Raw genomic sequence first — 23,531 nt, 5'->3', positions numbered from 1 at the left:
GGAATCCTCTCTGCTTACACTGTGTGAGCCTATTCTTTGCAGCTGCACAAAGGAAGCACCAAGACTGCTCAACTGACACATGGTTTACAGCAGTCATTAAGCCGCTTGAGGGACATGATGCAAAAACCTCAACAGCTCCTTTCAGCTTTTCAAGGTCTAGGTTATCCTCAGATAAGGACTGAGACTTGTGTTGTGGGCCAAGGTCTGCTTCCACTTACAAAAAGTAAGGAAGAGCCCTAAAAAATCCTATATGGGGGAAGCAAATATGTAAATGACTCTGATCACAGTCAAAAGAACTCAGCTACAAAGGATTTCTAAGTCTTGAAAGAATTCAGTGTATTTTCCCCAGTCAAAAGATCTCAGCTATAAAGAATTTCTAAGACTGTTTTCCCCAATTAAAATTTGCCTGATAAAAACTACCATGAAACACAGGATAACTTCAACCTTTAGATTTTTTTAAAGTTAACTCTCATTGAATATTGGCTACTTCTTATGTTGAGTTTAATGCTCTCTGCATCTCCCTTTCTGGTTTAGATTCTCTTGCTTCTGTTTGTGGGCTGAGGTTACTCCATCGTCGACAAAAGCGAATAATTGGTGGGAAAAATTCTTTACGGTAAATAATTGGTAAAGACAAATAATTTTGAATATAAATCTTCTAAGACATGTATTTTCCATAAGTGGTTTGCCAAATTGACAATTTTATTGTAGGTTTGTTGTTTGTTTTTTTCTTTTGTCTTGTCATGATGTAGGAGTAGAAATATACCCAAAGCAAATTTGGCAGGAAATTAAAAAGTGTCAGTTGATAAGAACTTGCATTAATTGAAAATCTGTAGATGATTGTGGGTAAAGTCCTTGAATGAGTTAAATTTTTAAGGTAAAAATAGCTATTTTATCAGAGGATATCTTGATATCAGGATGTGAGTTATAAAAACAGAGCTATGAATGTAGTAAAAGGTTTTAAATGCCACCTACACGAAAAAAAAAAAAAAAAAAGGCCTGGGTATGATTCACTGCCTAAGACAACATAAACCTAGATGATGACACAGCTAAAAACCCAGCAGGAACTGATTTTACTTTTTTAACAGTTGTGACTAAACACAAAAAATAGATATTCCCACAATCTTACAAAAGGCATTGTAAAAAAATACACTAACAGCATTTTACACGTCCCTGTGCAACCTATTTTAAAGTACACTAATCAATTCATTTCAAAGAAGACACTGCCCAAGTGGGGGAGCGTCAAAAACAGTAACAAGAGGGAGCCCAGAGATATATTTTAACAGCCAGATAAAGTAGGGTGGCTTCCCTTAGCAAAGAGACAAATGAGGTAACAGATAATGCACTGCACAGGAAGAGACTGAGAATTCTTGTCCCAGAATATGTGTTCTGAGGACACTTGCTGAAATGCAATGGTGACAAATAATGTATTGCACAATCCAGTCAGAGCAAGGAAGTCAGTCTCACCATGAATCAGTACAGGGATGTTAGATGAAGCAAAAAGGTGAGAAAAATCCATCAATGCACACAGAAATGCTCCAAAATCAAGAAAGGGAGCATATGCAAGTATCAGAAAAGAACTCAATGTCACAAGAAGTCATTAAGACAAAGAACTTGAGGAAGTTTGAAAAGAACTGGATACTTACATATGTACCAGCAAATCTAAAGCTGTCTGAATTACTTCATTTTAGAAGAATATATTAAATCCTATCTTCCGAAACCGAGGAGTGTCTAAATTGTTTTATTCTTTATGGGAAGTAAATTCCTCCACCTTACTTTAGAACGTTTGGCACTGGTAACTCTGAGATGCTGAGATGTTGTCCAGCACACCCAGTCAAGTTGACAGTACTCAGAAAACACTCAGACTACCTACTGCTTATCCTTAGATGCTGCCACTGCTTACATGTGCATCTCTTTCCCTTCTCTGACTCCACATGTATTAAACCAGCAAAAAAGAATCCATCCTGTATTCACAGGTAGGCAAATATGGCCAGATCTACTATAAAAACCAGGTAATCACAGCCTGAAAAAAGGTGCTCCTCTATACTTGAGACTTCTACAGTTGCTTTATACCTCTTGTTTTGCCATCTTACTTTCTCTTGAAGACAGGGATGGATGCTGGGTTCGGCTTTTCAAGAAATTCCCCTTTCCCCTCTCCAGCTGACAGGAAATTTCTGCTTTGTTGACTTGGACGGTATTTGGCGAGGAACCCACAGAATGTATTTTTGGCCCCATGAATGCAATCTGAGAAGAGAAAATGCAAATAGCTGACTGTGGGAGGAAGCACTTAAGAGTGCTGGATGCCCAAATGTTCTGTAAAGTAACGTGGACCATTGTTAAATGGAATTCTGAAGGTTGCCATATTATAAAAAATTCCCCACCCTTAATAAACAGAGCATTTTGTAAGTAAGCTGTGTCAGTCAAAGCAAGGCAGCAGGGTGCACCCCACAGGTCACCCGAGGTCCCCAGTGCTGTACCCTGAAGCCCGTGTGTCACTCCTGCAGGGGCGGCTGGCCGTGGCAGGTGGCACTGCGGCTGAAATCCTCTCATGGGGACGGCAGACTCCTGTGTGGGGCTACTCTCATCAGCAGCTGCTGGGTCCTCACTGCTGCACACTGCTTTAAAAGGTGGGTCTCTCTTCAACAGTGCACCAGGCTTTAAACTGTTTTGTTGTTCTGGGCACATGCAAAATCATTACAGTTCAAGCCCAAGGAAAACTGTTCCAAGAGTTGGCCTTTGGTTTTACAAAACCCTACCACTCAACCTCCTTTCCTTCAAACAAACAAAACACTCTAATGCACTGAGGTTATCTGGGTGTTATCATTCATTTATCATGTCATCATGTGATTTATTGTCACAACTTGAGCATTTTCATGAAAAAATATAGACAACACTTCTGACATTTTAACTTTCCGTTCCAACAAAAATGCAGTTTGTGGCTTTTAGGTTATAGTGAAGACAACTGAGCAGACACCAAACATAGGGACTGTAACATTTCAGATAATATTTGGTAACAACAGATCTTGGCAGTGACAGGCATTTTTACTGTATCACAGCAATGACTAAATGCAGGACTTCACTGCTGATGAAGTATAAAAGCATCAACTTGCACAATAAGAAAGCTAATCTTGTGATCAGTGATTATTTCATTGGAATGGCCTAAGAAAAAAAGCACAGAGGAGCACTGCAGTTTTGAGGGTATTTGGCAGAATTTGCTCAAGTGAGCTGCAAATATTCCAAATTGATTTTGAGCCTTTCCTTTTGCACACTAGTAACTAAAATGAAGAGTCAGATACACTTTTACTCAAATGCAGAGTGTATTACCTTTGCTGAGCACCAGATGCTCTTTTCTTTTCTTGTTTCCTGAAATCAGGAAGGACTTCCCTTGGTAATATTTCAAGCTGAAACAGTCAAAGTTAGTAAAATTTCCTGCTATTTCAACTGATGCTCCAGATGCTTCTGCAGAACTATAGAAGCTCTTTAGTTGCTTTCATCAAAATTCATAGACAATGACTTCCTATTTCCCTGTTCATTATCTCTGTAGTGATTACCAAGGATGCTGCCCTGAGGGTCTTGAGAAAGCCTTTGATTACAGACTTGAAAACTGAATGTGGTGCCAAGGAGTGCCAATTTTGGATACTCTGCTGAGCACCCAGAGGATGGGGCAGCAGCATGGCTGGAGCAAAGTAGACTGTGGTGTTTCCAGATTGGTGCAGCCATTCGAGGGGCTGTCACAGGCTACCCTGAAACTGTTACCCATGGTCTCAGGGACCAGAGTATTGTTTTGTCCCAGAAGTTGTGTTTAAACTGCAATTAGACCGAAGCATGCAGCTCCAACAGCCCATGGATGTACTATGTTCACTGTAAATGAAGGACACCTTTAGCTCTAAGCTGGCTTTGGACAGGCTGGGCTGAACTTCCCAATGATCCCAGAGTGATTTTCAGGGATAGGTTTCCAAGAGCTATCTATAGATCAAGTGCCTTCTTCACATATTTTCCGCAGATGGACAAGAGAAAGGCCAGTATACCATTTCTCATATCCTGGAAATCGGAACACTGCTTAAGTAACCAAAGTGGGCTCATCTGTACTAAGGATAAAAATTAGGCATACTTTTATACATGATGATTAGAATTGTTCACCAGTACTACAGTGGAATGATTTTTTTTTATACTTTTGCAGATATGCAATTCAAGATAAAATGTTTGAAGCTATTTTTTCTTTTATAACCCACCCTTGTCTTGAGTTATTCTGACCGCCAGAGGAAAATTGGAAGGTCTATACATTTTAAAAAATACCTGGAAAATAGAATCATGAGGCAAACATTAGAAACATAGGCAAAACCCCTTTGTCCTATATAGAAGGTCATCTTTGGATGAAAGGGTGTTTGTTTACAGCCTGCAGCTCTCTCTCCATAAAGCCTAGAAGTGAGATTTTGCTCATGGAATATCTGAAGGATTAGACCAAGAAAGCTTTACAGGCCACCAGGAAATGCAACCCACAACCAGAAGGAGTATCCAGTGGTAGTGCTGTATATTGTGCAGAAAACTGCAATGGTCCCGCTTTGTCTGCTGCTCCTCAAGCTGGCTTTAGCAGGCTATGGAGACCAGAACATTGCTGGATGGTATAAAAAGAACAGACAGAGGTTAAATGGTGATGGGACACTGTGGGTAGTATTTTCTGCAAGCATATTAGAAATATCCTCTTGAAGACTATTAAGGAAAGGGAGAAACAAAAGGAGAAATATTTCTGTCATATTTTAAAATAAATACATGTACCCAAGAGTACTCCCTTGCTTGCATTTTGCCTAGGAAGGGCTGTGTGTCCTCTGATACAAAAATCTTCAAAGACATGCACAGAAAATTGTTATTTCAGCTACAGTAGTAATCTCTAATGTATTTACCATTTAGTCCATGATGTGAAAGAAACTTGGATTATATCAAACAAGACTAAGATTCACAGGCCTCTTGTCAGTTTGAAACAGATGCTTGTGATGCACAAATGCTTTGTCATACTATAACTTCAGGTGATGTAGGAGGTTTTTATTGAGTTACAGAAGCCTCTCAAGTTCCTCAGCCAACCTACAAAGCAGGCCTGAACACTGTTTTCATTCCAGTAATTATTTGGAGCATTGCAATGATGTCAGTACTCGAGTTGTCATTGCAATTACTGGCACTTTGTGTTACCCTTACTAAATGAATTTATAATGCACACCTTGTACATTTGAAGTGCCAGTCATGGCAAATGGCCATAAGAAAATCGCCCGTGAAAGTATCCAAGAAGAACATGGCACAGCCTGAAACCTCAGAAGGTTTTCATATTCTTTAGTACACACTGAAATACCAGTGTCAACGTTTCTGTCAGTGAAAGCATTTCTGCTCTTTAAAAAAGTCTTTTGGTAGCATCAGTTATGTGAACAGTAAAGGAAGTGATGAACTCTGCAGGCTCAGGATGTGACTTTCCTATTTGTTTTCACCTCCATCTCAGGTACGGCAACAACACTCACAACTACGTGGTGCGGGTCGGGGACTACCACACGCTGGTGCTGGAGGAGTACGAGGAGGAACTCGGAGTGCAGGAGATCGTGGTGCACAAGGAGTACAGGCCTGAGAGCAGTGACTATGACATCGCCCTGCTGAGGCTGCAGGGCCCCGAGGAGCAGTGCGCGAGGTTCAGCACCCACGTCCTGCCTGCCTGCCTGCCGCTGAGGAGGGAGCGGCCACACAAAACCGCTCCCAACTGCTTCATCACCGGCTGGGGTGACACAGGTAAAATCATGTCTGGGCACCAGTCGGCTTAGCTGAGGCTGCTTAAAAACCCCTCAAATAATGGAAATGAGAAAATGCTTCAAATGAAAGCATTTTACTCTTTTTTAACATAGGGGAGCATTTTCTCTCCTGATCCTTAACCAGGAACGGCAATTTTTTGTTCACTGAATATAGTTTGTATTTGGAAAGCGGTGATTAACCATGTCACTCTAAATCACAGACCCTGTCAGTAGAGTGGCCTCATTAACACTGACAAGCAGGAATAAAAAGCTTATTTGTTGCCAGGCACATCCTGCACAGCAGCTTATCACCCCCTGCCTCAGTACATAACTAACAGCTCTAACATATTTAAGGTTTCAAAGGTAAGGACCATGAATGTTTTCATTTTAGAAAGGTTATTTAAATTACAGTGCATCAATAGAAAAATGGATGGAAAATATGCACATAATAGAAATTCAAATAACATTTTAGCGTTCCCTGTTACCACTGACATATTCAACCAGCTTTGATTTAAATAACAGAACATCTTGCCAAAATTTACAAGAGCTTCAATGCAACTTGCACTCCAGGCTTCTACTTGCCTTTTTTGGTCAGTACAAGATCCCTCCTCTTCAAAGGTCTTTGTCCTTTAAATGTTTCACAAATTAATAACCATGTTTTACTTTTATGTTTTTGTGGTGCTGAATACCGTGCAAGACAGCAACCACAGCTGAGCCTTTGTTCCAGTGACTCCCTCACACTGGCAAGGAGACAAGGCATGGCCAAGTATCTGCCCCTCCTCTTTACATGCACTCATCTGTGTGCACTGATGTCGGGGTCATGTACCACAACAAACGAGAGAGAGACATGTAGGGTGGGGTTCTTGCTAAAAACAATTGTTAATTCATTGCCTAGTTCTGTCTAGCCTTTGTACATAATTCACTTAAAGTCCTGCAATACTGTAAACTTAGGACGTCTACTCCAGGAAGCATTAACCATTGCAGTAATTGGCTTCAATTTATGGTAAGAAATGACATCACTGCAGTACCTCAGCTGACATTTCACACTTACTATACGAACCATGGTTACTTCACAATTTATAAGATTTTACTTTAAAAAAGGCAAAACCAACACTGGCTTTTATTTCCCATGCTTCCAACTGAAAGAGGTGCCAGCTATGGAAAAAAAGTAGAAAGATCCATTCAAATGTTCTACTTGGAAGCCACCAGAAGATGCAGCACCTGTTCAGGCTGAGCTGCACTAGATTTGAATTGGTGACAAAGAAATGAAATGTTTCTACGACTTTACTCTCAGCTGCTCAAGACTCCCCCAATCACTTCCTCATAGAGGTATTAAAGGGTATGTTGTTCTGTAGAAGACACAAAGTGCTCAGAATAAACCAAATTCCAGCCTTGGAAAGATCCAGAGAACACACGCAGAAAAGCTACTTTTTAAAAAAAGCACCTACATTTTACATTTACAATATCTACAGTATTTTAGTAATATATTTAATGCTGAGATTTTTTTCAGTAGTCTTGCTTCTGGTAGTTTTATGTAATGACAAAGCAGTGTGAAAACCTGAGGGCAAAAATTGGATTACATCACATCTATGTTTCCAAGACTGACTATTGCAATGAGACAATAACTTGGATCTCCTTTTTAGGACGGGCTTATTCAAGAACATTACAGCAGGCTGCCATCCCCTTACTTCCCAAGAGGGTGTGTGAAGAGCGCTACAGGAGGAGATTCACAGGAAGAATGCTCTGCGCTGGGAACGTGCAGGAACAGAAACGTGTTGACAGCTGTCAAGGAGACAGTGGTGGACCACTGATGTGTGAACGCCCAGGGGAAAGCTGGGTCGTGTACGGGGTGACCTCCTGGGGCTACGGCTGCGGGGTCAAAGATTCCCCAGGGGTCTACACAAAAGTATCATCTTTCGTACCCTGGATTAAAAGTGTGACCAAACTATGAATGTCCATAATGAAAACCAAATTTTGAGGCAGGACAACTCGAACAGCATGTGCAGTGCACAGCTGGGGCCCACAGTGGGTGGAAACAGACACTTTCCTGATTCGTGTGTTTTTGTTTTTATTCAATCCAAGCTGTATACACACAACCCTTCCAATTAAGGATTACTGTCCTTCCTGTTCCAGAAGTTTAAATACTGCATGAACAAGTTACCATGTATCTAAGGGGAAAAGTGATAGCCAGCTCGAGTAATACTAGAGCAGGACAGCTGGAGACTTTGCCCACAAGACTGTAGCTCCAAGCTTCTCTACAATTAATTACAGATCTCACTGAATTTTCAGACTAGTTTATTTACTCTATTATTCCTATGATTTTACACTCAGTCCCCTAAATCGGACTCATGTTTCCATAGCTAATGAGACCCATTAGTAGCCCGATTCTTGTTAAGTAATTTGAATATGTATTAAATGCAGGAAGGAAAATGATGGTCAATAATCACATGCCCAGCTAGTCTGCTAAATGTCCTCACAGGTTAGTGTGCCTGAAGTACATTCCCAAGTAAAACAGCCAGCACACTGACAGTTTCCCCACAAACATCCTGCACAGCTGCAAGAGCAACCACATATTTACCTAAGCAGCATTTGTCCTATTTCTGAAATTCACCATTTCGAGTGTATACGGCATTCTGGGGAGGATTCACTTTTTCTGTTTACCACTAGCTGTCAGTACAGTGTCAGACTAACAAACATCCCTATCCTTTCACTGCTGGGCTCTCCTCAAGTAGTGCAAAGGACCTCGGTCAATCCTACCAGGTATACATACAATGGAGTTGTTGAGCCAGACCTTGTCTGAAAAGGTCTTTAAGGTCTTAAACTGATTTCTGTAAAGTAATGTTTAGACAACTCTCTCCTGCTTAGTTACAACACTTGTTCAGATCGATCTCACAGGAAAGCTTAGTTTTCAGTGACTTCTAAAAGACACTGACACATCTTGATTTCGTTTAATTCCTTTTCCAAATACCAAGTTTGCATCCGGGAAATCCCTAACGACTTCTTACAAAAATGCACTGATAACCAACTTACTGTCCTTTGAGAAAGGGCCACCACACCAAACCTAGAACACAGGAGGTAACCACCCTAGCGCAAGGCGGAAAGGCAGCAGTCTGGAAATGACCTGGGAACTGACTCAGCGGGGAGGGAGCCACAACAGCCCAGCACCACAGTCCCTGTCAAAGGCCGTGCTCTGTGTATCACATAACAACCACGCTCACAAAAGCACGACTGAAAGCTGTGGGCCATCAAACACTCCCGTGTGACAAGTGTGGCAGATGAGTGTCACCACATAGTGATTGTGCAAACTGTGACTACCAGTGACTCTTTCCATTTCTTATTCCTCAGTCTGGCTGTGACTGTGTTGTGTGGTGTTTTGTGAAAAAGTGGGTTGCTTGCATTCATGCTGTAAGTGGGCAATCATTCGTTTTTGTATGGTTTGTGTGTCCCTCTGGTGTTATAACAAATATCCAAGACAACTGGCTTCCATACGATATGGCAATGATATTGCAGAAGCCCGTGTGAACATTTGGCCCTTAATATCTCTGACCTCAAATTTAAATTTTCAAGGGTCAGGACTAATTATTGTAACTGGTGCTAAACTAGTACATGAGGTGCTTTAACATATTTTTGTTCTCTGTAATTCCACACTACTGGAAATAGTGTGAAATATTTTAAGACATCATAAATCACTGTACTGTGACCACCTACTGTTAGACCAATGCAAAAAACCGTGCTAGTGAACTTTGAAACCATCCCGTTTTTACTCCTATACAGCCATTATTTACAGGGGAAGTCAGTCTGCAAAATGTATCTGCAAGTAACATCCGAGCTTTGCTGTACAAGACCCATTGAGACTTGTGAAGTAGGCTACATAGTGCAATATTTGCGTTGTATACAGGGGAAATAATCACCTTTTAATAGCTGCGCCACAGGAACGGGAGACTTTGAGGGGGAGGGGGAACTAAGCCTGCATACTAAGTGTAGTAAATGTTTAGATTTAGTACAGTACTTGTTATTTTTGCTCTTTTAATTGAATGCTTTGTTAGATTTTAAACTGTTCCGTTCCCATGCTGAGCATGCCTTTTCAGTTTTTAACATAAAATGGTCTCCATCATACGCCATTCTCATTTTTGTTCAGTGAGCCTGATGGTGTACACGTGTACAATAAAACCTGCCACACTGACTACAATTTCTGTACGTTAACTCTGCAGATGCACAAGCAGCTGCTGCAGAACGTCAGCTGGGTAAACCTCATGTGAGCTCCACCTGAGAAGGGGGGATCGTGAAAGCATCTTCTCTAAAGCGTATGAACTTAGGGCTCTTTTCTCCCAGAGGAGTTTGTCTCATTCCCAGTGCTTTAACTCAACCTAATTGGTCTGTCAGAAGTTCCTGCTACACTTGTAGAGCTGTTCAATAACTGTGTTAATGGTGGCACAAACCAAGGAAACACTTGGCACTTGTTACCTGATGAGATGACCATCCTAAGAAATGTCATCTCCTCAGGTTCCTCAGCACCATGAACACTTATCGTTACGAATTCCTCAAGTTTTTATTTGGCAGAGACTATACAAAACAGAAACAGCACTGCAACTGACATACAAAGCCTCCTATCTCAACCTTGAACACTTATTTTATTCCCAAAATAAAAGGGCCAGTCTGCCTGGCATTTGCCCATCTGAGCAAAGCAACTGCCCCTGTAGAACAGCTGTGGTAATTTCTTGAAGTGCTGAGGTTACTAGAGGTCCAATGTCTTTGGAGAAAAGGGAACTGACAGTATCACACTCCTGGATATTGGCTACCAGGCTCGGCAGCCACTTCGGAATGCAGAGCAGTAAGCCATCCAATAGGGCTGTTAACAGAGGCCAGTAACCACACCCCACCAGTTTAACAGGTGTGCTATCACCTGTTACAGCGCCACACGAGGAAACACATTCACTTCAACTCCACTTCCACTTGGGCAGAAAAAATATATGCTTTAAAAAAAAAAATGAGTTTCCTATGACAGCTCCCTAATCTCCCCACCAAACACAACCCCGGGAAGTCATTTCCTCAGATCTAGTCCACGCTGTAATTAGAGCCCACCCACAGTCCTGCTCCATTCCTTCAAGCAGGAATTCTGACCTCAGCTGCCACTCAGCAGCAATTACACCACATGCTGATCCATCTTGCTTCCGGATTCACAGATTTTGTTTCCCAGTTCTTTCAAACCCTCCCTTTCCATCTAACTTTTCAGTTTCCCACCACTTGCAAAAAAAAAAAAAAAATTATTATCTGGAAGATATTCTCTAAGAGATTCTGCCAGCACAGCTGGTATTCACTAAGACAGTATATTTAAAGTAAAACATCTTGTCTGAGCATGCAGTGATCCATCATCTACTGGATCTCCACTAATTTTCTTAAAATATGGATCCCTCAGCAACTGCAATGATCAGTTTAAAGTTGTTGTTTCTGCCCTGCAGCACTTACCTCTGATTCAATCCATACCACTTCTGGAGTGGTTCCCAGACAATGCAGCAGCCACCTGAAACCACAGGTTCAGCCCAAAAGGTGTGTCCCCAGAACAGGCAGATCTGTAATTAATCCTGACAAACATGTCTAGGTCTAGTCCTAGTCACCAGCACTTTTTTAAAGAAGAAACCACACTCGCAGCTGATCACGTCTCTTTATTGACTTATTCATACATTCGAATGCTCTACATTCACACAGACACCAAAACCACGGCTGTAGTTTCCACCAGCATTTTCCAGACTTCAAAAACTTACCTGCAGCTCCTGCAGCACAGGTACACCCACTGCCACCACCTTTCTAACACTCTGAGAGCAGAGCAGCCATCCCTGAAGGTGCAGTGCAGCCACTCAACTCCTGAGACCAGTACTCCTGTCCAAAGACAGGAGCAGCCCGTAACGAGATCCTAACTGTCTTTGTCTGGACAGAAGCAGTCAAGGCTAATTTTAGGAACAGTAAGCTGGGTTCCAGCCCCTCTTCATCAAGATCAGATGGACCACAGAAGCTCTCATTAAAGCTCCAAATTTTAACTTTGTTTAAAAATCGAGGTTAAGACCTAGCCTGAAATCAGCTTCTGCTAGCTCTGCCTGACAACCAGAAGTATTACTGCTCCCAAAAGGCAGCAATTCCAGACGATTAAACACATCCACCCTACCCCTAAGTGAAAATTAACAGTTTAGTCACAGCTACTCCTAGAATTCACGTGTGGATTTTAGCCCCATCTTCTTTCAAGAGGACTTTTCCCCTGTAAAAACAAGTTTGAGGCGGTTTAATATTGCTACTGCAAAAGCAAACAAGACACCCAATCATCACTAAACAGTAGGCTGGCTCTCCCAGGAGTTGTAAAGCTGCTCTGAAACAAAGTTGTTGGTATTAACTTCCAATCTCCCTCACTCCTGCAGCTGCAGATTTCTCTCTCACATGCTTATTGAAAGAGACACTCCCCTTGCACAGGATATCCCTGAGAAATATGTGTATTCAGATGCTTCTAGTTTGGCAGGCAAAGTACCGGCAATGTGTTTTTTATGCTAGGAACAGTGAACTATGTTTTCTAACGTCTCTACATCCAAACCCAATTCCTCCCAGTCACGTTAATGCACTTGATTATACTTTTCTGCCCTCAAAAACACATAAAAATGAAGTATGCCTTAAAATGAAACACCAAGGCGATACCTGGATTTCAAAGAACAAGTCCCAGAAGAGTAATCGCTAACTATAAATTATCAAATCGGTATTACTCCTGCCCCAAGTCTCACCTCTGAAGAGATCACAGGGCACAGCCAGACACTTTCTGGGAAGTGGATCTTCAACAACTACATCTCCGTACTTTCAGCTTCTGCGCTCCTGTGGAACAAAAGAATTAAAAAGTTTAAAAACTGGGCAGTAATAGCTTACTGGAGGGAAAAGGAGTGGAGAAGCCTGAAAAGCCAAAAACCCAAAAAACGGGGAGACGGTTAAACCCACGGCAGACTCGGTTTGTTACTTGCCACAGTCAACGACTCCTACCCACAAGAGGGTAAAAGTTTTGCCAATTAGCAAGGCCCTGCTCTTCCATGCCTAGGAAGGGGGTCAGCCACAGGCGGCAGCCCCCATGGAGTCATGGATCTGTGCTTTCTCCCCAGCCTCCGCCGCCACGTGGCGGCCGCCATTTCCCCGTCCTCCCTCCGTCCCTCACGTGGGACTCGGCCCCGCGCCCGCCTCTCCCGTGCTCCCTGTGACAATGGAGCTGTATTCCCCCTGCACGGCGCCTACCTTCCGCCTGTTACGCTCCGCTCCTCTGCCGCCGTGGAGAAGGCGCCCCGTCCGTGAGCGCGGCCGCCGACACCGGCACTTCACCTTCACCCTCACCGCCACGCTCACCTCCTCACGCTCACCTTCACGCTCACACCCTCACACTCACCCCCTCTCACCCTCATCCCTTCACGCTCACCCTCACCCCTCACCCCTCACGCTCACCCTCACGCTTACCCTCACCCCCAACTCACGCTCACCCTCTCACCACCTCACCCTCACCCCCTCTCACTCATCCTCACCCCCTCACGCTCACCCTCACCCCCTCACGCTCACGCTTTCACCCTCACCTTCACCCTCTCACACTCACCCCCTCACGCTCACCCTCACCCTCAACTCACGCTCACCCCCTCACGCTCACCCTCTCCCCCTCACCCCCAACTCACGCTCACCCTCTCACCACCTCACCCTCACCCCCTCACTCACGCTCACCCTCACGCCCTCACCCTCACGCTCACCCCCTCACACTCACGCTCACCCCCTCACCCTCACGCTCACCCCCTCACGCTCACGCTCACCCCCTCACACTCACGCTCACCCCCTCACCCTCACCCTCACCCCTCACGCTCACGCTCACCCCCTCACACTCACACTCACACTCACACCCTCACGCTCACCCTTCCTGTCCGCGCTCCCGCAGCGCCAAGGGCCCCGCCGCGCGCCCGCCCACGCGGCGCCCCCACGAGCACGCGCCCCGGCCTCACGCGCCGGCGGCGGGAACGGCGCACTGCCGGAAGCCCGGCACGGGGGGCGGGGCCTGGCGCTTGGGGCGCGCACGCGCACGCGCACTGAGCCCGGCCAGCGGGAAATGGGATCGGTGCCCGTCCCCTTTGGATTGCCGCTCCTCCCCGAGACACCGAGCGCCATCCCCGGGGGAAATGTCTCGGGGAGAGGGTTTCCCCTCACCCCAGCTTTAGGTGGTTTAAAGTCCGTGGCCCTCTAAAAGCCCCGAGTCACGTTGGTATAAAAAAGCAGAGTCCTCCAGGTCTGTTTTCAGGTTTCTCGTGGTGTTTATTATTTGGTATCTCAGAATTTTCTCTGCTCCCAGCCGAGGTCTGGACAGCAGCTGGGACACGAGGGGACTGCCCACTGATGGGATGTCCCCTAACATTTATACAGATAACTCCGTGTTGGTTATTTACTATTTTGTGCCAATGCCCAGTGCCCACACTAAAAGTGTCATTTCTACTTTGCTCCAATCCACTCTGACTACTTTGTGCCATCACCACCCCAAAAGATGGAGGATGAGGAAGAAGAAGTACATGAGGCACCACCCAAATTCCACCACCTTGTCCCCATTTACCTCTATTCTATAAACCCTAAAACTACTGAATTCTGTATCTTCTACTGTGCTAAACTACTGTTTCCACATCCCGGTGGTTTGTAATTCCTCTCTCTGTGTCAGGAGCCTCTCCCATGGACTAAAATCAAACCTGGTGTTTTCCTGGGCTCTGTGCCAAGGTCTCTGAGCCCCTGGACCGGCTCCACACCCCCTGTGCAGGGCTCCAATTCCCTTCCTCGGGTCCCAGGCCATCCAAGGGGATGTCCTGCACTCCAGCAGAAATGGGTGAGGGTGTTCTCCAAACCACAGCAGAGACCTTCTGCTGATGGAGACAGCATTGCTGCTTTGTCTGTGTAGATATACGAGTGTGTGTGCTTGGTCCAGTCAGAAGGTGGGCCTTAAACGCTACAATAGCACTGCTCGTTATTTGAAAACCATGCACTAAAATAAAAATCAGAGGTTGTGAAGGGTGTGCTAGAAAAATGAAGTCATCCCTCTGGGTGAACACAGGTTATTTTCACTTTCCAGTCAATGTAAGCAACTGCACGCTGGCCAAAAGTCCACACCTTAATTTGGAGCTAGAGCAGGACAGAACAGAACAGAATATTCCAGTTGGGAGGCACCTAGGGATCAGCAGTCCTGATGCCCAGTCACCTCCGGGCCAACCAGAAGTTAAACCCTGTTGTTAAAGGCATTTTCTAAATGATTTTTAACACCGACAGGCCTGCAGCATCAACCACCTTTCCAGGGAGCCTGTTCCAGCACCTGCACACCTTCTCATGAAGAAATGCTTCCTAAAGTCAAGCCTAAATCTCCCCTAACTACTGTAACTTTCACACCACAACAGCTTAGTGAACTATGATTAGTCATCCTCAGTCCAGGGAAGACTCAAGCTATTAAATCTTGTATGTTTTTCACGTGATCACCCTCACTTTGTCTGAATTCCTGCCCTAATCAGGTTTCCCTGGCCCTTGGTTTCAGCTGTTCACTTTCCTGCTCCTGGGCTTTGCCCTTTGCTGACTGTTGTGCTTTCTCCATGTTGCCTGGACAGACAAAAAAAAAAAAAAAAACAACCAAAAAGTGCCTTTTGCCTTTGACCTTGAGGAATCTGTGGACTGAAAGAACTGAAAAGAAACATTATATGGAAGTAGATAAATCAAAAATAGAAGCCAAGAAGCTATTACTATTATTTGTAGCAAGGATCTTTCCCATTTTTCTTACTACCTGTTACTACTTTACTGGTTTTTTAAGAGATTATAGAGATGGGTATTATACAAGAAGCTAAGCCACCTTAATTTTAAGTTGCATCATTTTTCTGTAATGAATGCAGTATTTTGTTAATGTAGGTTTATCTCCCACACTCCCAAGCAGCTTTTGCCCAGCCAGGTAAGTAGGATTTTGTATTCTGCTCTGAATTTGTTGATACCAGTGAATTTTCCTTTGGACGTTCATACCATGCTTAGAGGTTTCTCCAAAGAAAGCTTTTCTCATGTCTGTGTAGGCTGATGCATTGGCACAACTACTGAATCCCCAAGGCAAATGATTTGAATACATTTTCCTCGTCATCTTAAAACCAGAAAACTCTGGAGATGTTTCTCCAGCGCATTAGCAAGTGCTGGCACAAGAAATAAAAAGTAAGCAGGATGCAAAAGCACTAAAACAAGCAGCTGCATAAAGCAGCAATATTCACTCACAGCAAGAGTAAGCAGTATTTTTCATTTCTGAAAACATTTCATGCTGCTCCTGTGCTGCTGGATTGCGTTGTAGCTCAGCATCAAACTGCAAGAGCTGCTAACCAACCTGGAAAAGAACAGCTTCTGTAAACATGAAAGTCACTTCCACACAGCACTACATTTTCTTATCAGAGTTTATTGTTGCACTTCAAATACCATGCCACTATCAGAATAATATCTATTTTTTTTATTTAAAAAAAACTCTGAGAAAAATGTTTCCAGCAATTTTCATTCAATGTGAATGACAAGAGTATTACATCTATAAACATTGAAATATCTATTTAATTTCTTCCTGAGGAAGTTTCACATTTTTAAGCAATGAAAAAGGATATTCTGTACAAGATAGTCTGCAAATCATTCAAACTCATTCTTTCTGCACAAGTAGAACTGGGAAAATGTCACAGTATTCTCAGGAAAATGTTAGCTCAAAGAGTTAGGTGATTTCAGCTCAGGCTCTGTGTTTACACCCCCAAATGGTCAACATCTGCTCAGAAGCACACGTTGTTTCTTCATGGCCCTGATGCCTGCAGAAAGCAAATTCCAGAGCCACGTTGATGAAAATGAAGCTCACAAAATGAAGCAGTTGTTAAAGAAATGGCTTGTGCAGTTACCTACCAGGAGAACAGAAGCCAGGGCTGTGTCACCAGCCACCATGAAACATCTGACTTGGACGAGCAAACAGAATTGTTGTGACAAATCTAGCCTTTTATAAGAGTAGTAATACTGATAGTGTACTTCTGGAAATCACACACTGATTGCAGGTAAGCTGTGAACAGAAGAGGTTACACTGCATGGTAAAAGTGCTTCTCAAAGGCTCCTGTTAAATGTAAGAACCCATTTCAATAGAATAGCTGTGGAATAAAACCCCCTCAGGGCTTCATACCATCCTTTTACAAACAGCCACCCAAGGCCAAGGCTGTGCCATGTGGAGGATTTATTGTCCCAGCACCTCGTGGTGACCACAGATGGGCTGTGAAATTCCCCAGGGGACAATGTGACCAGTGTCACCACTCTGTCCTGGACTGCCCACTCATTCTCAATCTGTCAGGGCCTCGCTTTCCCAGGGCAAGAAGACAGAGCAGGAATTCTTTAAAACAAAGAATGAACTAGGAATGTGGCTGAAGGCCATTCCTCCTGCATCTAGGAGGCACTCAATCTTGTGTTCTCACCCTCAAAACACCAGGCACTTGACAGTGCCCAAAGTTTTTCCCATTTTCCTTTCTTTTATAACCCTGTTCTACTGAAGAACATGGAATAACTGAGGCAGCAATGCACAACAGGAACTTTGTGCAATCCCTACATTTTTAAATCATTTGAGTGACGTTACACCAGGTTGTATCAAGAGTAAAATCAATCATGACAGGATGAAAACCCCAGATATTTTCTCCAGTTTTTCAATTTAGCTGTCACAAATCTATATGGATGCTTGCAGGGTGCACGAGCTGTCCATAGCATGCAGAGTATTTGCTTTTACAGATGTTTAGAATCCAGAGTGCTTCTTTTATCAAACAAGAAGTACTTTAAGACAAGTCAGCTTTTGAGACAAATCCATATGACTGAATATTTAAAGTGAAATGAAATTCTCCTTCTAATAAATAATAGAAATGTTCATCTTAAAAAATGTCTACTCTAGTAGGTCCTCATCCTTAATCATGCATATTCCCTTAGCAAAACTGTGCTGTGTAAAGAATATTGGTATATACAGCAAATTTGTCTAGATTTTTTTCTTTACAGGCCTATCAAAACCACGTGTTACATAGACAAAACCAATAAATAATAAAGATTACCAGTTAGAGGTACAGTAAGGATCTCAACATCTGGTTTTCTATTTAGGGAAGAACAGACTGGTTTCCATTCCATTACCTTGCAAGTTAAATTGCATGATTACATAAATGTTGTAAAAGAGCACTGAGACACAGGAAGTTTTTCCACCATGTGATGCACGTTTTTAAAGTATTCACCCTGAAACAAATGATGAAAACATTACAGAGCTCCTGTATAAAGCCTTGCATTTAGTACTGCAGTTCTTTTTTGTTTTCACTAACCCTTCATGCCTTCAGAAACACTCAGAGCCAAAGTTCAGGGAGGAGCATTAAGGCCACACTTAGCTGAAGTTTCCATTGATCTTCCTCAGCTTCTAAGCACGATTATTAGACTTTATCTCATGTCTAAACTGATGCATTGAGAGATGTATTGTTGAGAGCTATCACAGAAATATCTGCCTGCAAGGGCAGATATTTGTGTTTTCCCATGATTTGAGTGTAATTTTCTACCATGACTACACACGGTGTTTATTTTTGTCCCCTCTAAAGCTTATTCCTAATATTTAATACCAAACGTGTTTAATGTAGCTGGAAACAGCACTGGTATTTTCACCTGGAAATCTGGTCATTTTTGCAGCTGACGTCGTCTGAAGGTTGCAGAAAGATGCTAAAATTTGGTGAGACTGAGGGGGGGAAAAACATAGGTTAAAAGCAAATTAATTAAGGAAAAACAGTGGTGCAAATTAAGACAATAAAAGTAGGGATGTGTTTCCGCTTTTTAGGAGTTTTTCATGCATTTCAGTGGAGTCACTCCTGACTCAGAGCAATGTAAGTCTGGAGTGCAGTGTTCAGATCTGTCTGCTCACAGGAGTGAAAGCCTCTTCCTTGAGTTTGGGTCACAACTGTTTAAGTCTCATACTGCAACTCGTGTGCTTCACATCTCCAATCCAATTCCTGCTCAGAGAACTCACATCTCAGTCAGCACAAGATCAGACCAAGGCCCTTCCCACACTGCAAGGGTTTGTTGTTCCTGGATAATACAATCACAGGTTCTGCCACGGTTGGTTTGTGGTTTTCTTTCTCCCCCTGTGGATGGCAGATGTTGCTGGGTGCGTTTGCTGCCATGCACAGCTCAATGACCCATGATAACTGCACTGCTCCCCTGTGTTTGCACACTCTCTGGGCATTAGCAAGCTGATTCCAAAGGCAGAAGTATTCCAGGTGTTTTGTGCTACATCAAGTTATCCTATGCAACACAACTATCGAATCCTAAGAAAAACTGCCAGTGGTCCAACAACAAAGGGCTACAAAACCTACATGAGACACAATACTTGAAAACTGATACATAAAAATGTGAGTATTTACTGTGAAATTGGACAGGTCACGTATCTCTGATGCTTATACCAGTTGTAAATAACTTCCAAGTAAGTGCACACTAGTCCACAAGTCCACAGGCCCAGAAATGTTTATGAGAAAGATTTGGCCCACCAGAGCTCTAAGGAACACGTGTATTTTTACAATCCACATGCCAGCATATGGAAATCATTTCTATCCTTTACACTTTTTTGAAGAGGTATATCTTACAAGACCTTCTGGGAGCTGCTGGAAAGTTCAGGTATGACCACTGAAGTGTGGAAGGAGATTTCAAGAAGCTCTTTCCAATGCTATCTCACTTTCTGTAGCTCTTGTCTCAGCCACGATGGCAGGGGCTGTCCCAGTTTGTGGAGGAGTTTTGACAGTTCCACGTTGTGATCTCTGTAGTAGCTTGACAGAAAAGCCCTGCACTGATGGATACAAAAGGAGAGGTTTTTATTTAATAAAAGGCTGCACTGCAGTTGCTGTGAATTTGAGGTTTCAAAGTTGGTTTGAGCTGTGTGAAAACTTTACTTCCTTTGCAATTTACACTATCTACTGCGTGCAAGGAGCTGCACTCTGAAAGGTAATTTCAAGGGAAACAAAGGTTGTCCAAAAAGAACACCAAAGTCAAAGCAAAATTTAATTCTACTGGTTTTGTACATTTAGAATCACACTGAAGGTGATGGAGATACTTTTATTGCAGTGTAATGGAAATAACAGCTTCTAAAATAGCTTTGTATATAGACTTGTATCAGTTAGCAACCCCCATTTTCAGAAGTATTTAGAGCTGAAAAAGACAAGAATTTGCACAAACACATTCCTGTCTTATCTCAGACCAAAATCCTTCTCACCCAATGGTTTTGTATCAGTATGACTCTACTGATGTGAAGTTATTTATAATTTATGTACCGTGAGAAAATGTCCCAGCTTACCTGGTACATTAATTCTTATTGCTGTTCAAACTGTAAGTTTTTATTTGCATTTTAGGCAGGCTAAATGAAATGGGAATGCAAGACAGAATCAACATGAAAGTTCCAGCTAGAACAGGAGACTGAACTGCCCTTGGGTACAGGCTGCAGCATTGGATCCGATTGGAATTTCCCCATTTGAGCATTTGTCTGGGGAAGGTATTTAAAGAATTCACAGAAACAGAACCTAACCTCTCTTAAAACTGGATTACAGGAGCGTCTGCATTACTTCTCAAAGACAAGGGACCACACAAATACACCTATCTGATGATGACTGAGAAGAAACCTGCACTGTGGAACTTCTGCTGCTTAAGTCCATAAGGTAAAGGGGACAGCACTTCAGGAGCAGCACGTTTAGTTTTCTAAGGAGTGCCAAGTTTTAGATTTTGTTGTTTTTTAATGACTTAATCTTCACATCTGAAATAATGGACTGAATGTCTATGGAGCCCACAGCCTACACATTTCCTTTGTAGGGACAGGTGGCCAAATAATTCACACCTACTTCGTTTTGTCTTGTCTCCCTTCTCATGATTTTGCTTGTGTCATGTCCTGTATTTGCCAAGTGAATCCCTGTACAATGCCAGTGAACATCATGGTTTACCTCAGAATCCATAGGAGGGTATTTTCTGCCTTTGCTCTTTCCAAGACACTTGGTTTTTCCTTCTTCCAAGAGCTGACACCAGAATCCTTTATGTGAATCAAACCTGAAACAAACATGGTGCTGTGTAAAATTTGTGTATAACCACACACAGGAGTCAGAATCCAAAGGAGGGGATGTTACATTCCTGACTGATGTAACTGATTCTGTTTTTCAGCTAATGCCAAAAAAAAAAAAAAAAAAAAAAAGAAAAAAGACATTAATTCTATTTGCTTTCTGTTTCTGCACAGCAGCATTCCATGTTCCACTTATGGAAGTAAAATTCGTTTTGATCCATTCGAAATTCATATGCAATTCTCACAAAGCAGCACTTTGTCTGTCAGAGCTCTGCTTCTGGAACAGCCAGGTGGCTCAGTGAATGATTCACAGAAAATTTAACCCTGGATTGTGACCTGAACAACTCAGCCTTACCAACAGCTCAAAGAACTGTGAAGGGCTTTATGTCTGACTTACAGACTAGCTGGTGTTTTAGGAATGTAGGAACATGTGAAAATGATAAACTAATTAACTCACGTTAGGGCTTCAGAGTAATTGTAATGAGGAGACACTCCCAGAAACTTCTGTACTTCATCCATTACAGTAGATGGGTCAGTTCTCAGCTGCTGTCCATCAATAATGAGCAACTACAACAGAGAAAATAAATGGAGGTTGGATTTGAAATTCAGTATTTCAGGCTTGCATCTGAAACTCCCACCTCTGCCAAACTCCTTCATCACGTGGAGAGTACTGCCCCAGGAAACAATCATGGGCCCAGTCTCAATTGTCATCATCATTAATGACCTGGAAGCAGGGTATATAGCATCTTAATTAAATCTGAAATTATATTGCATTGGAAGCTGTTGTGACAACAGAGAAATAGCAGTGAAGGATCTAAAGTTAAGAAATACTGTCAGGAAATTGAGAGAATGGCCCAGCCAAGAAAAAATTATATTAATGGCTCCTACTTTTCCAAATAAAACATAAGACCATCAGGGCTCATTCTTCACTACCACTGTGGGACATAAAATCTGGCCAAACTCTGCATGACAATGCGTATTAATTCAATATTCATGGGCCGCTTGTGGAGAAAAGCTGACGAAAACATAACGAGGAGAATTTCATACGAGAGCCAGGATATTCCAGCATTGTGCATCTCATGAAGAGAGATACAAGGCTGGCTGAAAAGAGAGTAGGTGGAGGATAACAGCAGCTAGATGCATCAGAGCTTCCTTGGCACACTCCAGGAAAACAGAAGGTGCAGACTCCAGCCAACTTGTCTCAGCTACAAGAGTCCTGGATAAACAGAAGGTTGGGATTGCAGCCAACCTCCCTCTAACTGTTGGGTGGGGAGCAGTGCCAGACACGCTGCCAATGTCACAAAATTCCATTCCAGAAATAAATCTCCCAAGGAGATACTGATCATGTGATCCTGTCTGCCTGGTCTGCTGTTACCACATGATGTTCAGGGCTTAGGATGTGCACCTTTTGAGGCTTGACCTCACACAGGAGCAGAAGGAGCATAACAATTTGTAGGACACCCTTGAGATCAGCAGTCAGTAGGCAAGACTTTTACAAAGATAAACTTCTAGGAAGTATACATACATTATATATATACATATCTCTAGGATGAGGATGTCAAGAGTCTTATTCACCTGGTAAGGTGGGAAGTAAGTGAGCCATCTCTCAATGTGGGTAGCATACCATCCAGGTGCCAGGCATCTCTTCTGGAGAGCTCTGAGCTCAGAGGGGGCTCGAGGGCCAGCTGTGATCACCTGATAGAAGCTGAATTTCAGAGCCGCGGGGTCTTCGTGGGATCGCTGATGCTGTAAAGGAACGGACACTGCTGGAACTTTACAGACTATAAAAGCTGGGGAAACAAGGCAAAACTGGTTGCTCTTACTGACAAAAATTTCTTAGCCTAACCTGTATTTAGAACATGAACTAGATCACTGTGTCAATACACTAATTTCTGTATGTGCTGATTACATAAATAAACTAATTATTTTTACACGCTTGCATTTATAGATAACTTGAAAAAGCGGTTACGGGTATTTTTTATCCTTAAAATCTGACAGGCATCTCAGCCCATGGGTGATCACAGACGGTCGCTGACTACAGGGATGTATCCTGAGAGGACACACAGAGAGGATTCAGGGTGGGAACCTGGCCTGGAGCTGGCCCACGTTCTCCCAGGTGCGTACCTGGTACCAGGAATACGCGCGGTCGGACGGGTCGATGAGGATGGTGATGATCTTGGCCTTGGGGATGAGGGAAGCAGCTCTCTTGGGAGCTTCCTCAGAATGGAAATAGTTGGCACTTTTCTCAAAGAGGAAGTCGGTGGTGACATTAGAAGGAGTGGGGAAGAAATCCATGTACCTGGGAAAGCAACATCATCCTCAGAACTACTTAAAAATCACAAAAAGGCTGGTAAATCTGTTAAGCATACTTTATTCTAGAATACTCCATTAAAATAAAAGCTCAGTTGCAAAAAAAAAAAAAAAAAAAAAGGCAAGCAAAGCAAAATTTACATTGTATCTTTGATCATATTTCACTTGGTACTAGCTTGCTTCTCACTACCTGTAACTAGACATTGCAGCTGTTTTTTTAACTGGATAAAAAAGTTACAGTAGTTATGTATTTTAAAATTCACAAGTTCTCACTTTTCAGTCAGAACAAACCGTTGAAGGCTAAAGTGGAAACTGAGTTTTCCAAATCTGGCCTTTTGCTGACCCCA

At 43.0% G+C, this 23,531-nt stretch overlaps 3 protein-coding genes and 1 non-coding gene across 4 annotated transcripts in view; 1 reads left to right on the top strand and 3 right to left on the bottom strand.

The window, feature by feature from the left end:
• Positions 1–8,014, top strand: part of PRSS12 (serine protease 12) — a 30,919-nt gene extending 22,905 nt beyond the window's left edge. Inside the window, exons 11-14 of the mRNA XM_066316920.1 lie at positions 535–613; positions 2,502–2,624; positions 5,483–5,763; positions 7,406–8,014. Of these exons, the coding sequence (XP_066173017.1) occupies positions 535–613; positions 2,502–2,624; positions 5,483–5,763; positions 7,406–7,713 (791 nt within the window). The 3' untranslated portion in view covers positions 7,714–8,014. The remainder of the gene's footprint in view (positions 1–534; positions 614–2,501; positions 2,625–5,482; positions 5,764–7,405) is intronic.
• The window catches only part of SYNPO2 (synaptopodin 2), a 295,612-nt gene that overhangs the window by 186,383 nt on the left and 85,698 nt on the right, over positions 1–23,531 (bottom strand). The window lies entirely within an intron of this gene.
• Positions 12,742–12,872, bottom strand: LOC136360863 (small nucleolar RNA SNORA24). The gene has a single exon (XR_010743521.1). It is a non-coding gene; the product is annotated as a small nucleolar RNA SNORA24 (small nucleolar RNA).
• The window catches only part of LOC136360799 (bifunctional heparan sulfate N-deacetylase/N-sulfotransferase 3), a 43,801-nt gene continuing 39,174 nt past the window's right edge, over positions 18,905–23,531 (bottom strand). Inside the window, exons 9-13 of the mRNA XM_066318408.1 lie at positions 22,999–23,173; positions 22,450–22,620; positions 21,332–21,441; positions 20,762–20,864; positions 18,905–19,620 (exon numbers count right to left, since the gene is read on the bottom strand). Coding sequence (XP_066174505.1) covers positions 19,501–19,620; positions 20,762–20,864; positions 21,332–21,441; positions 22,450–22,620; positions 22,999–23,173 — 679 coding nt within the window. The 3' untranslated portion in view covers positions 18,905–19,500. The remainder of the gene's footprint in view (positions 19,621–20,761; positions 20,865–21,331; positions 21,442–22,449; positions 22,621–22,998; positions 23,174–23,531) is intronic.

This window comes from Sylvia atricapilla, chromosome 4 (genome assembly GCF_009819655.1).
Source record: "Sylvia atricapilla isolate bSylAtr1 chromosome 4, bSylAtr1.pri, whole genome shotgun sequence".
NCBI classification, from domain to species: Eukaryota; Metazoa; Chordata; class Aves; order Passeriformes; family Sylviidae; genus Sylvia; species Sylvia atricapilla.
Note: the sequence above shows the minus strand (reverse complement) of the source record. Positions and strands in the feature narration are given on the sequence as shown.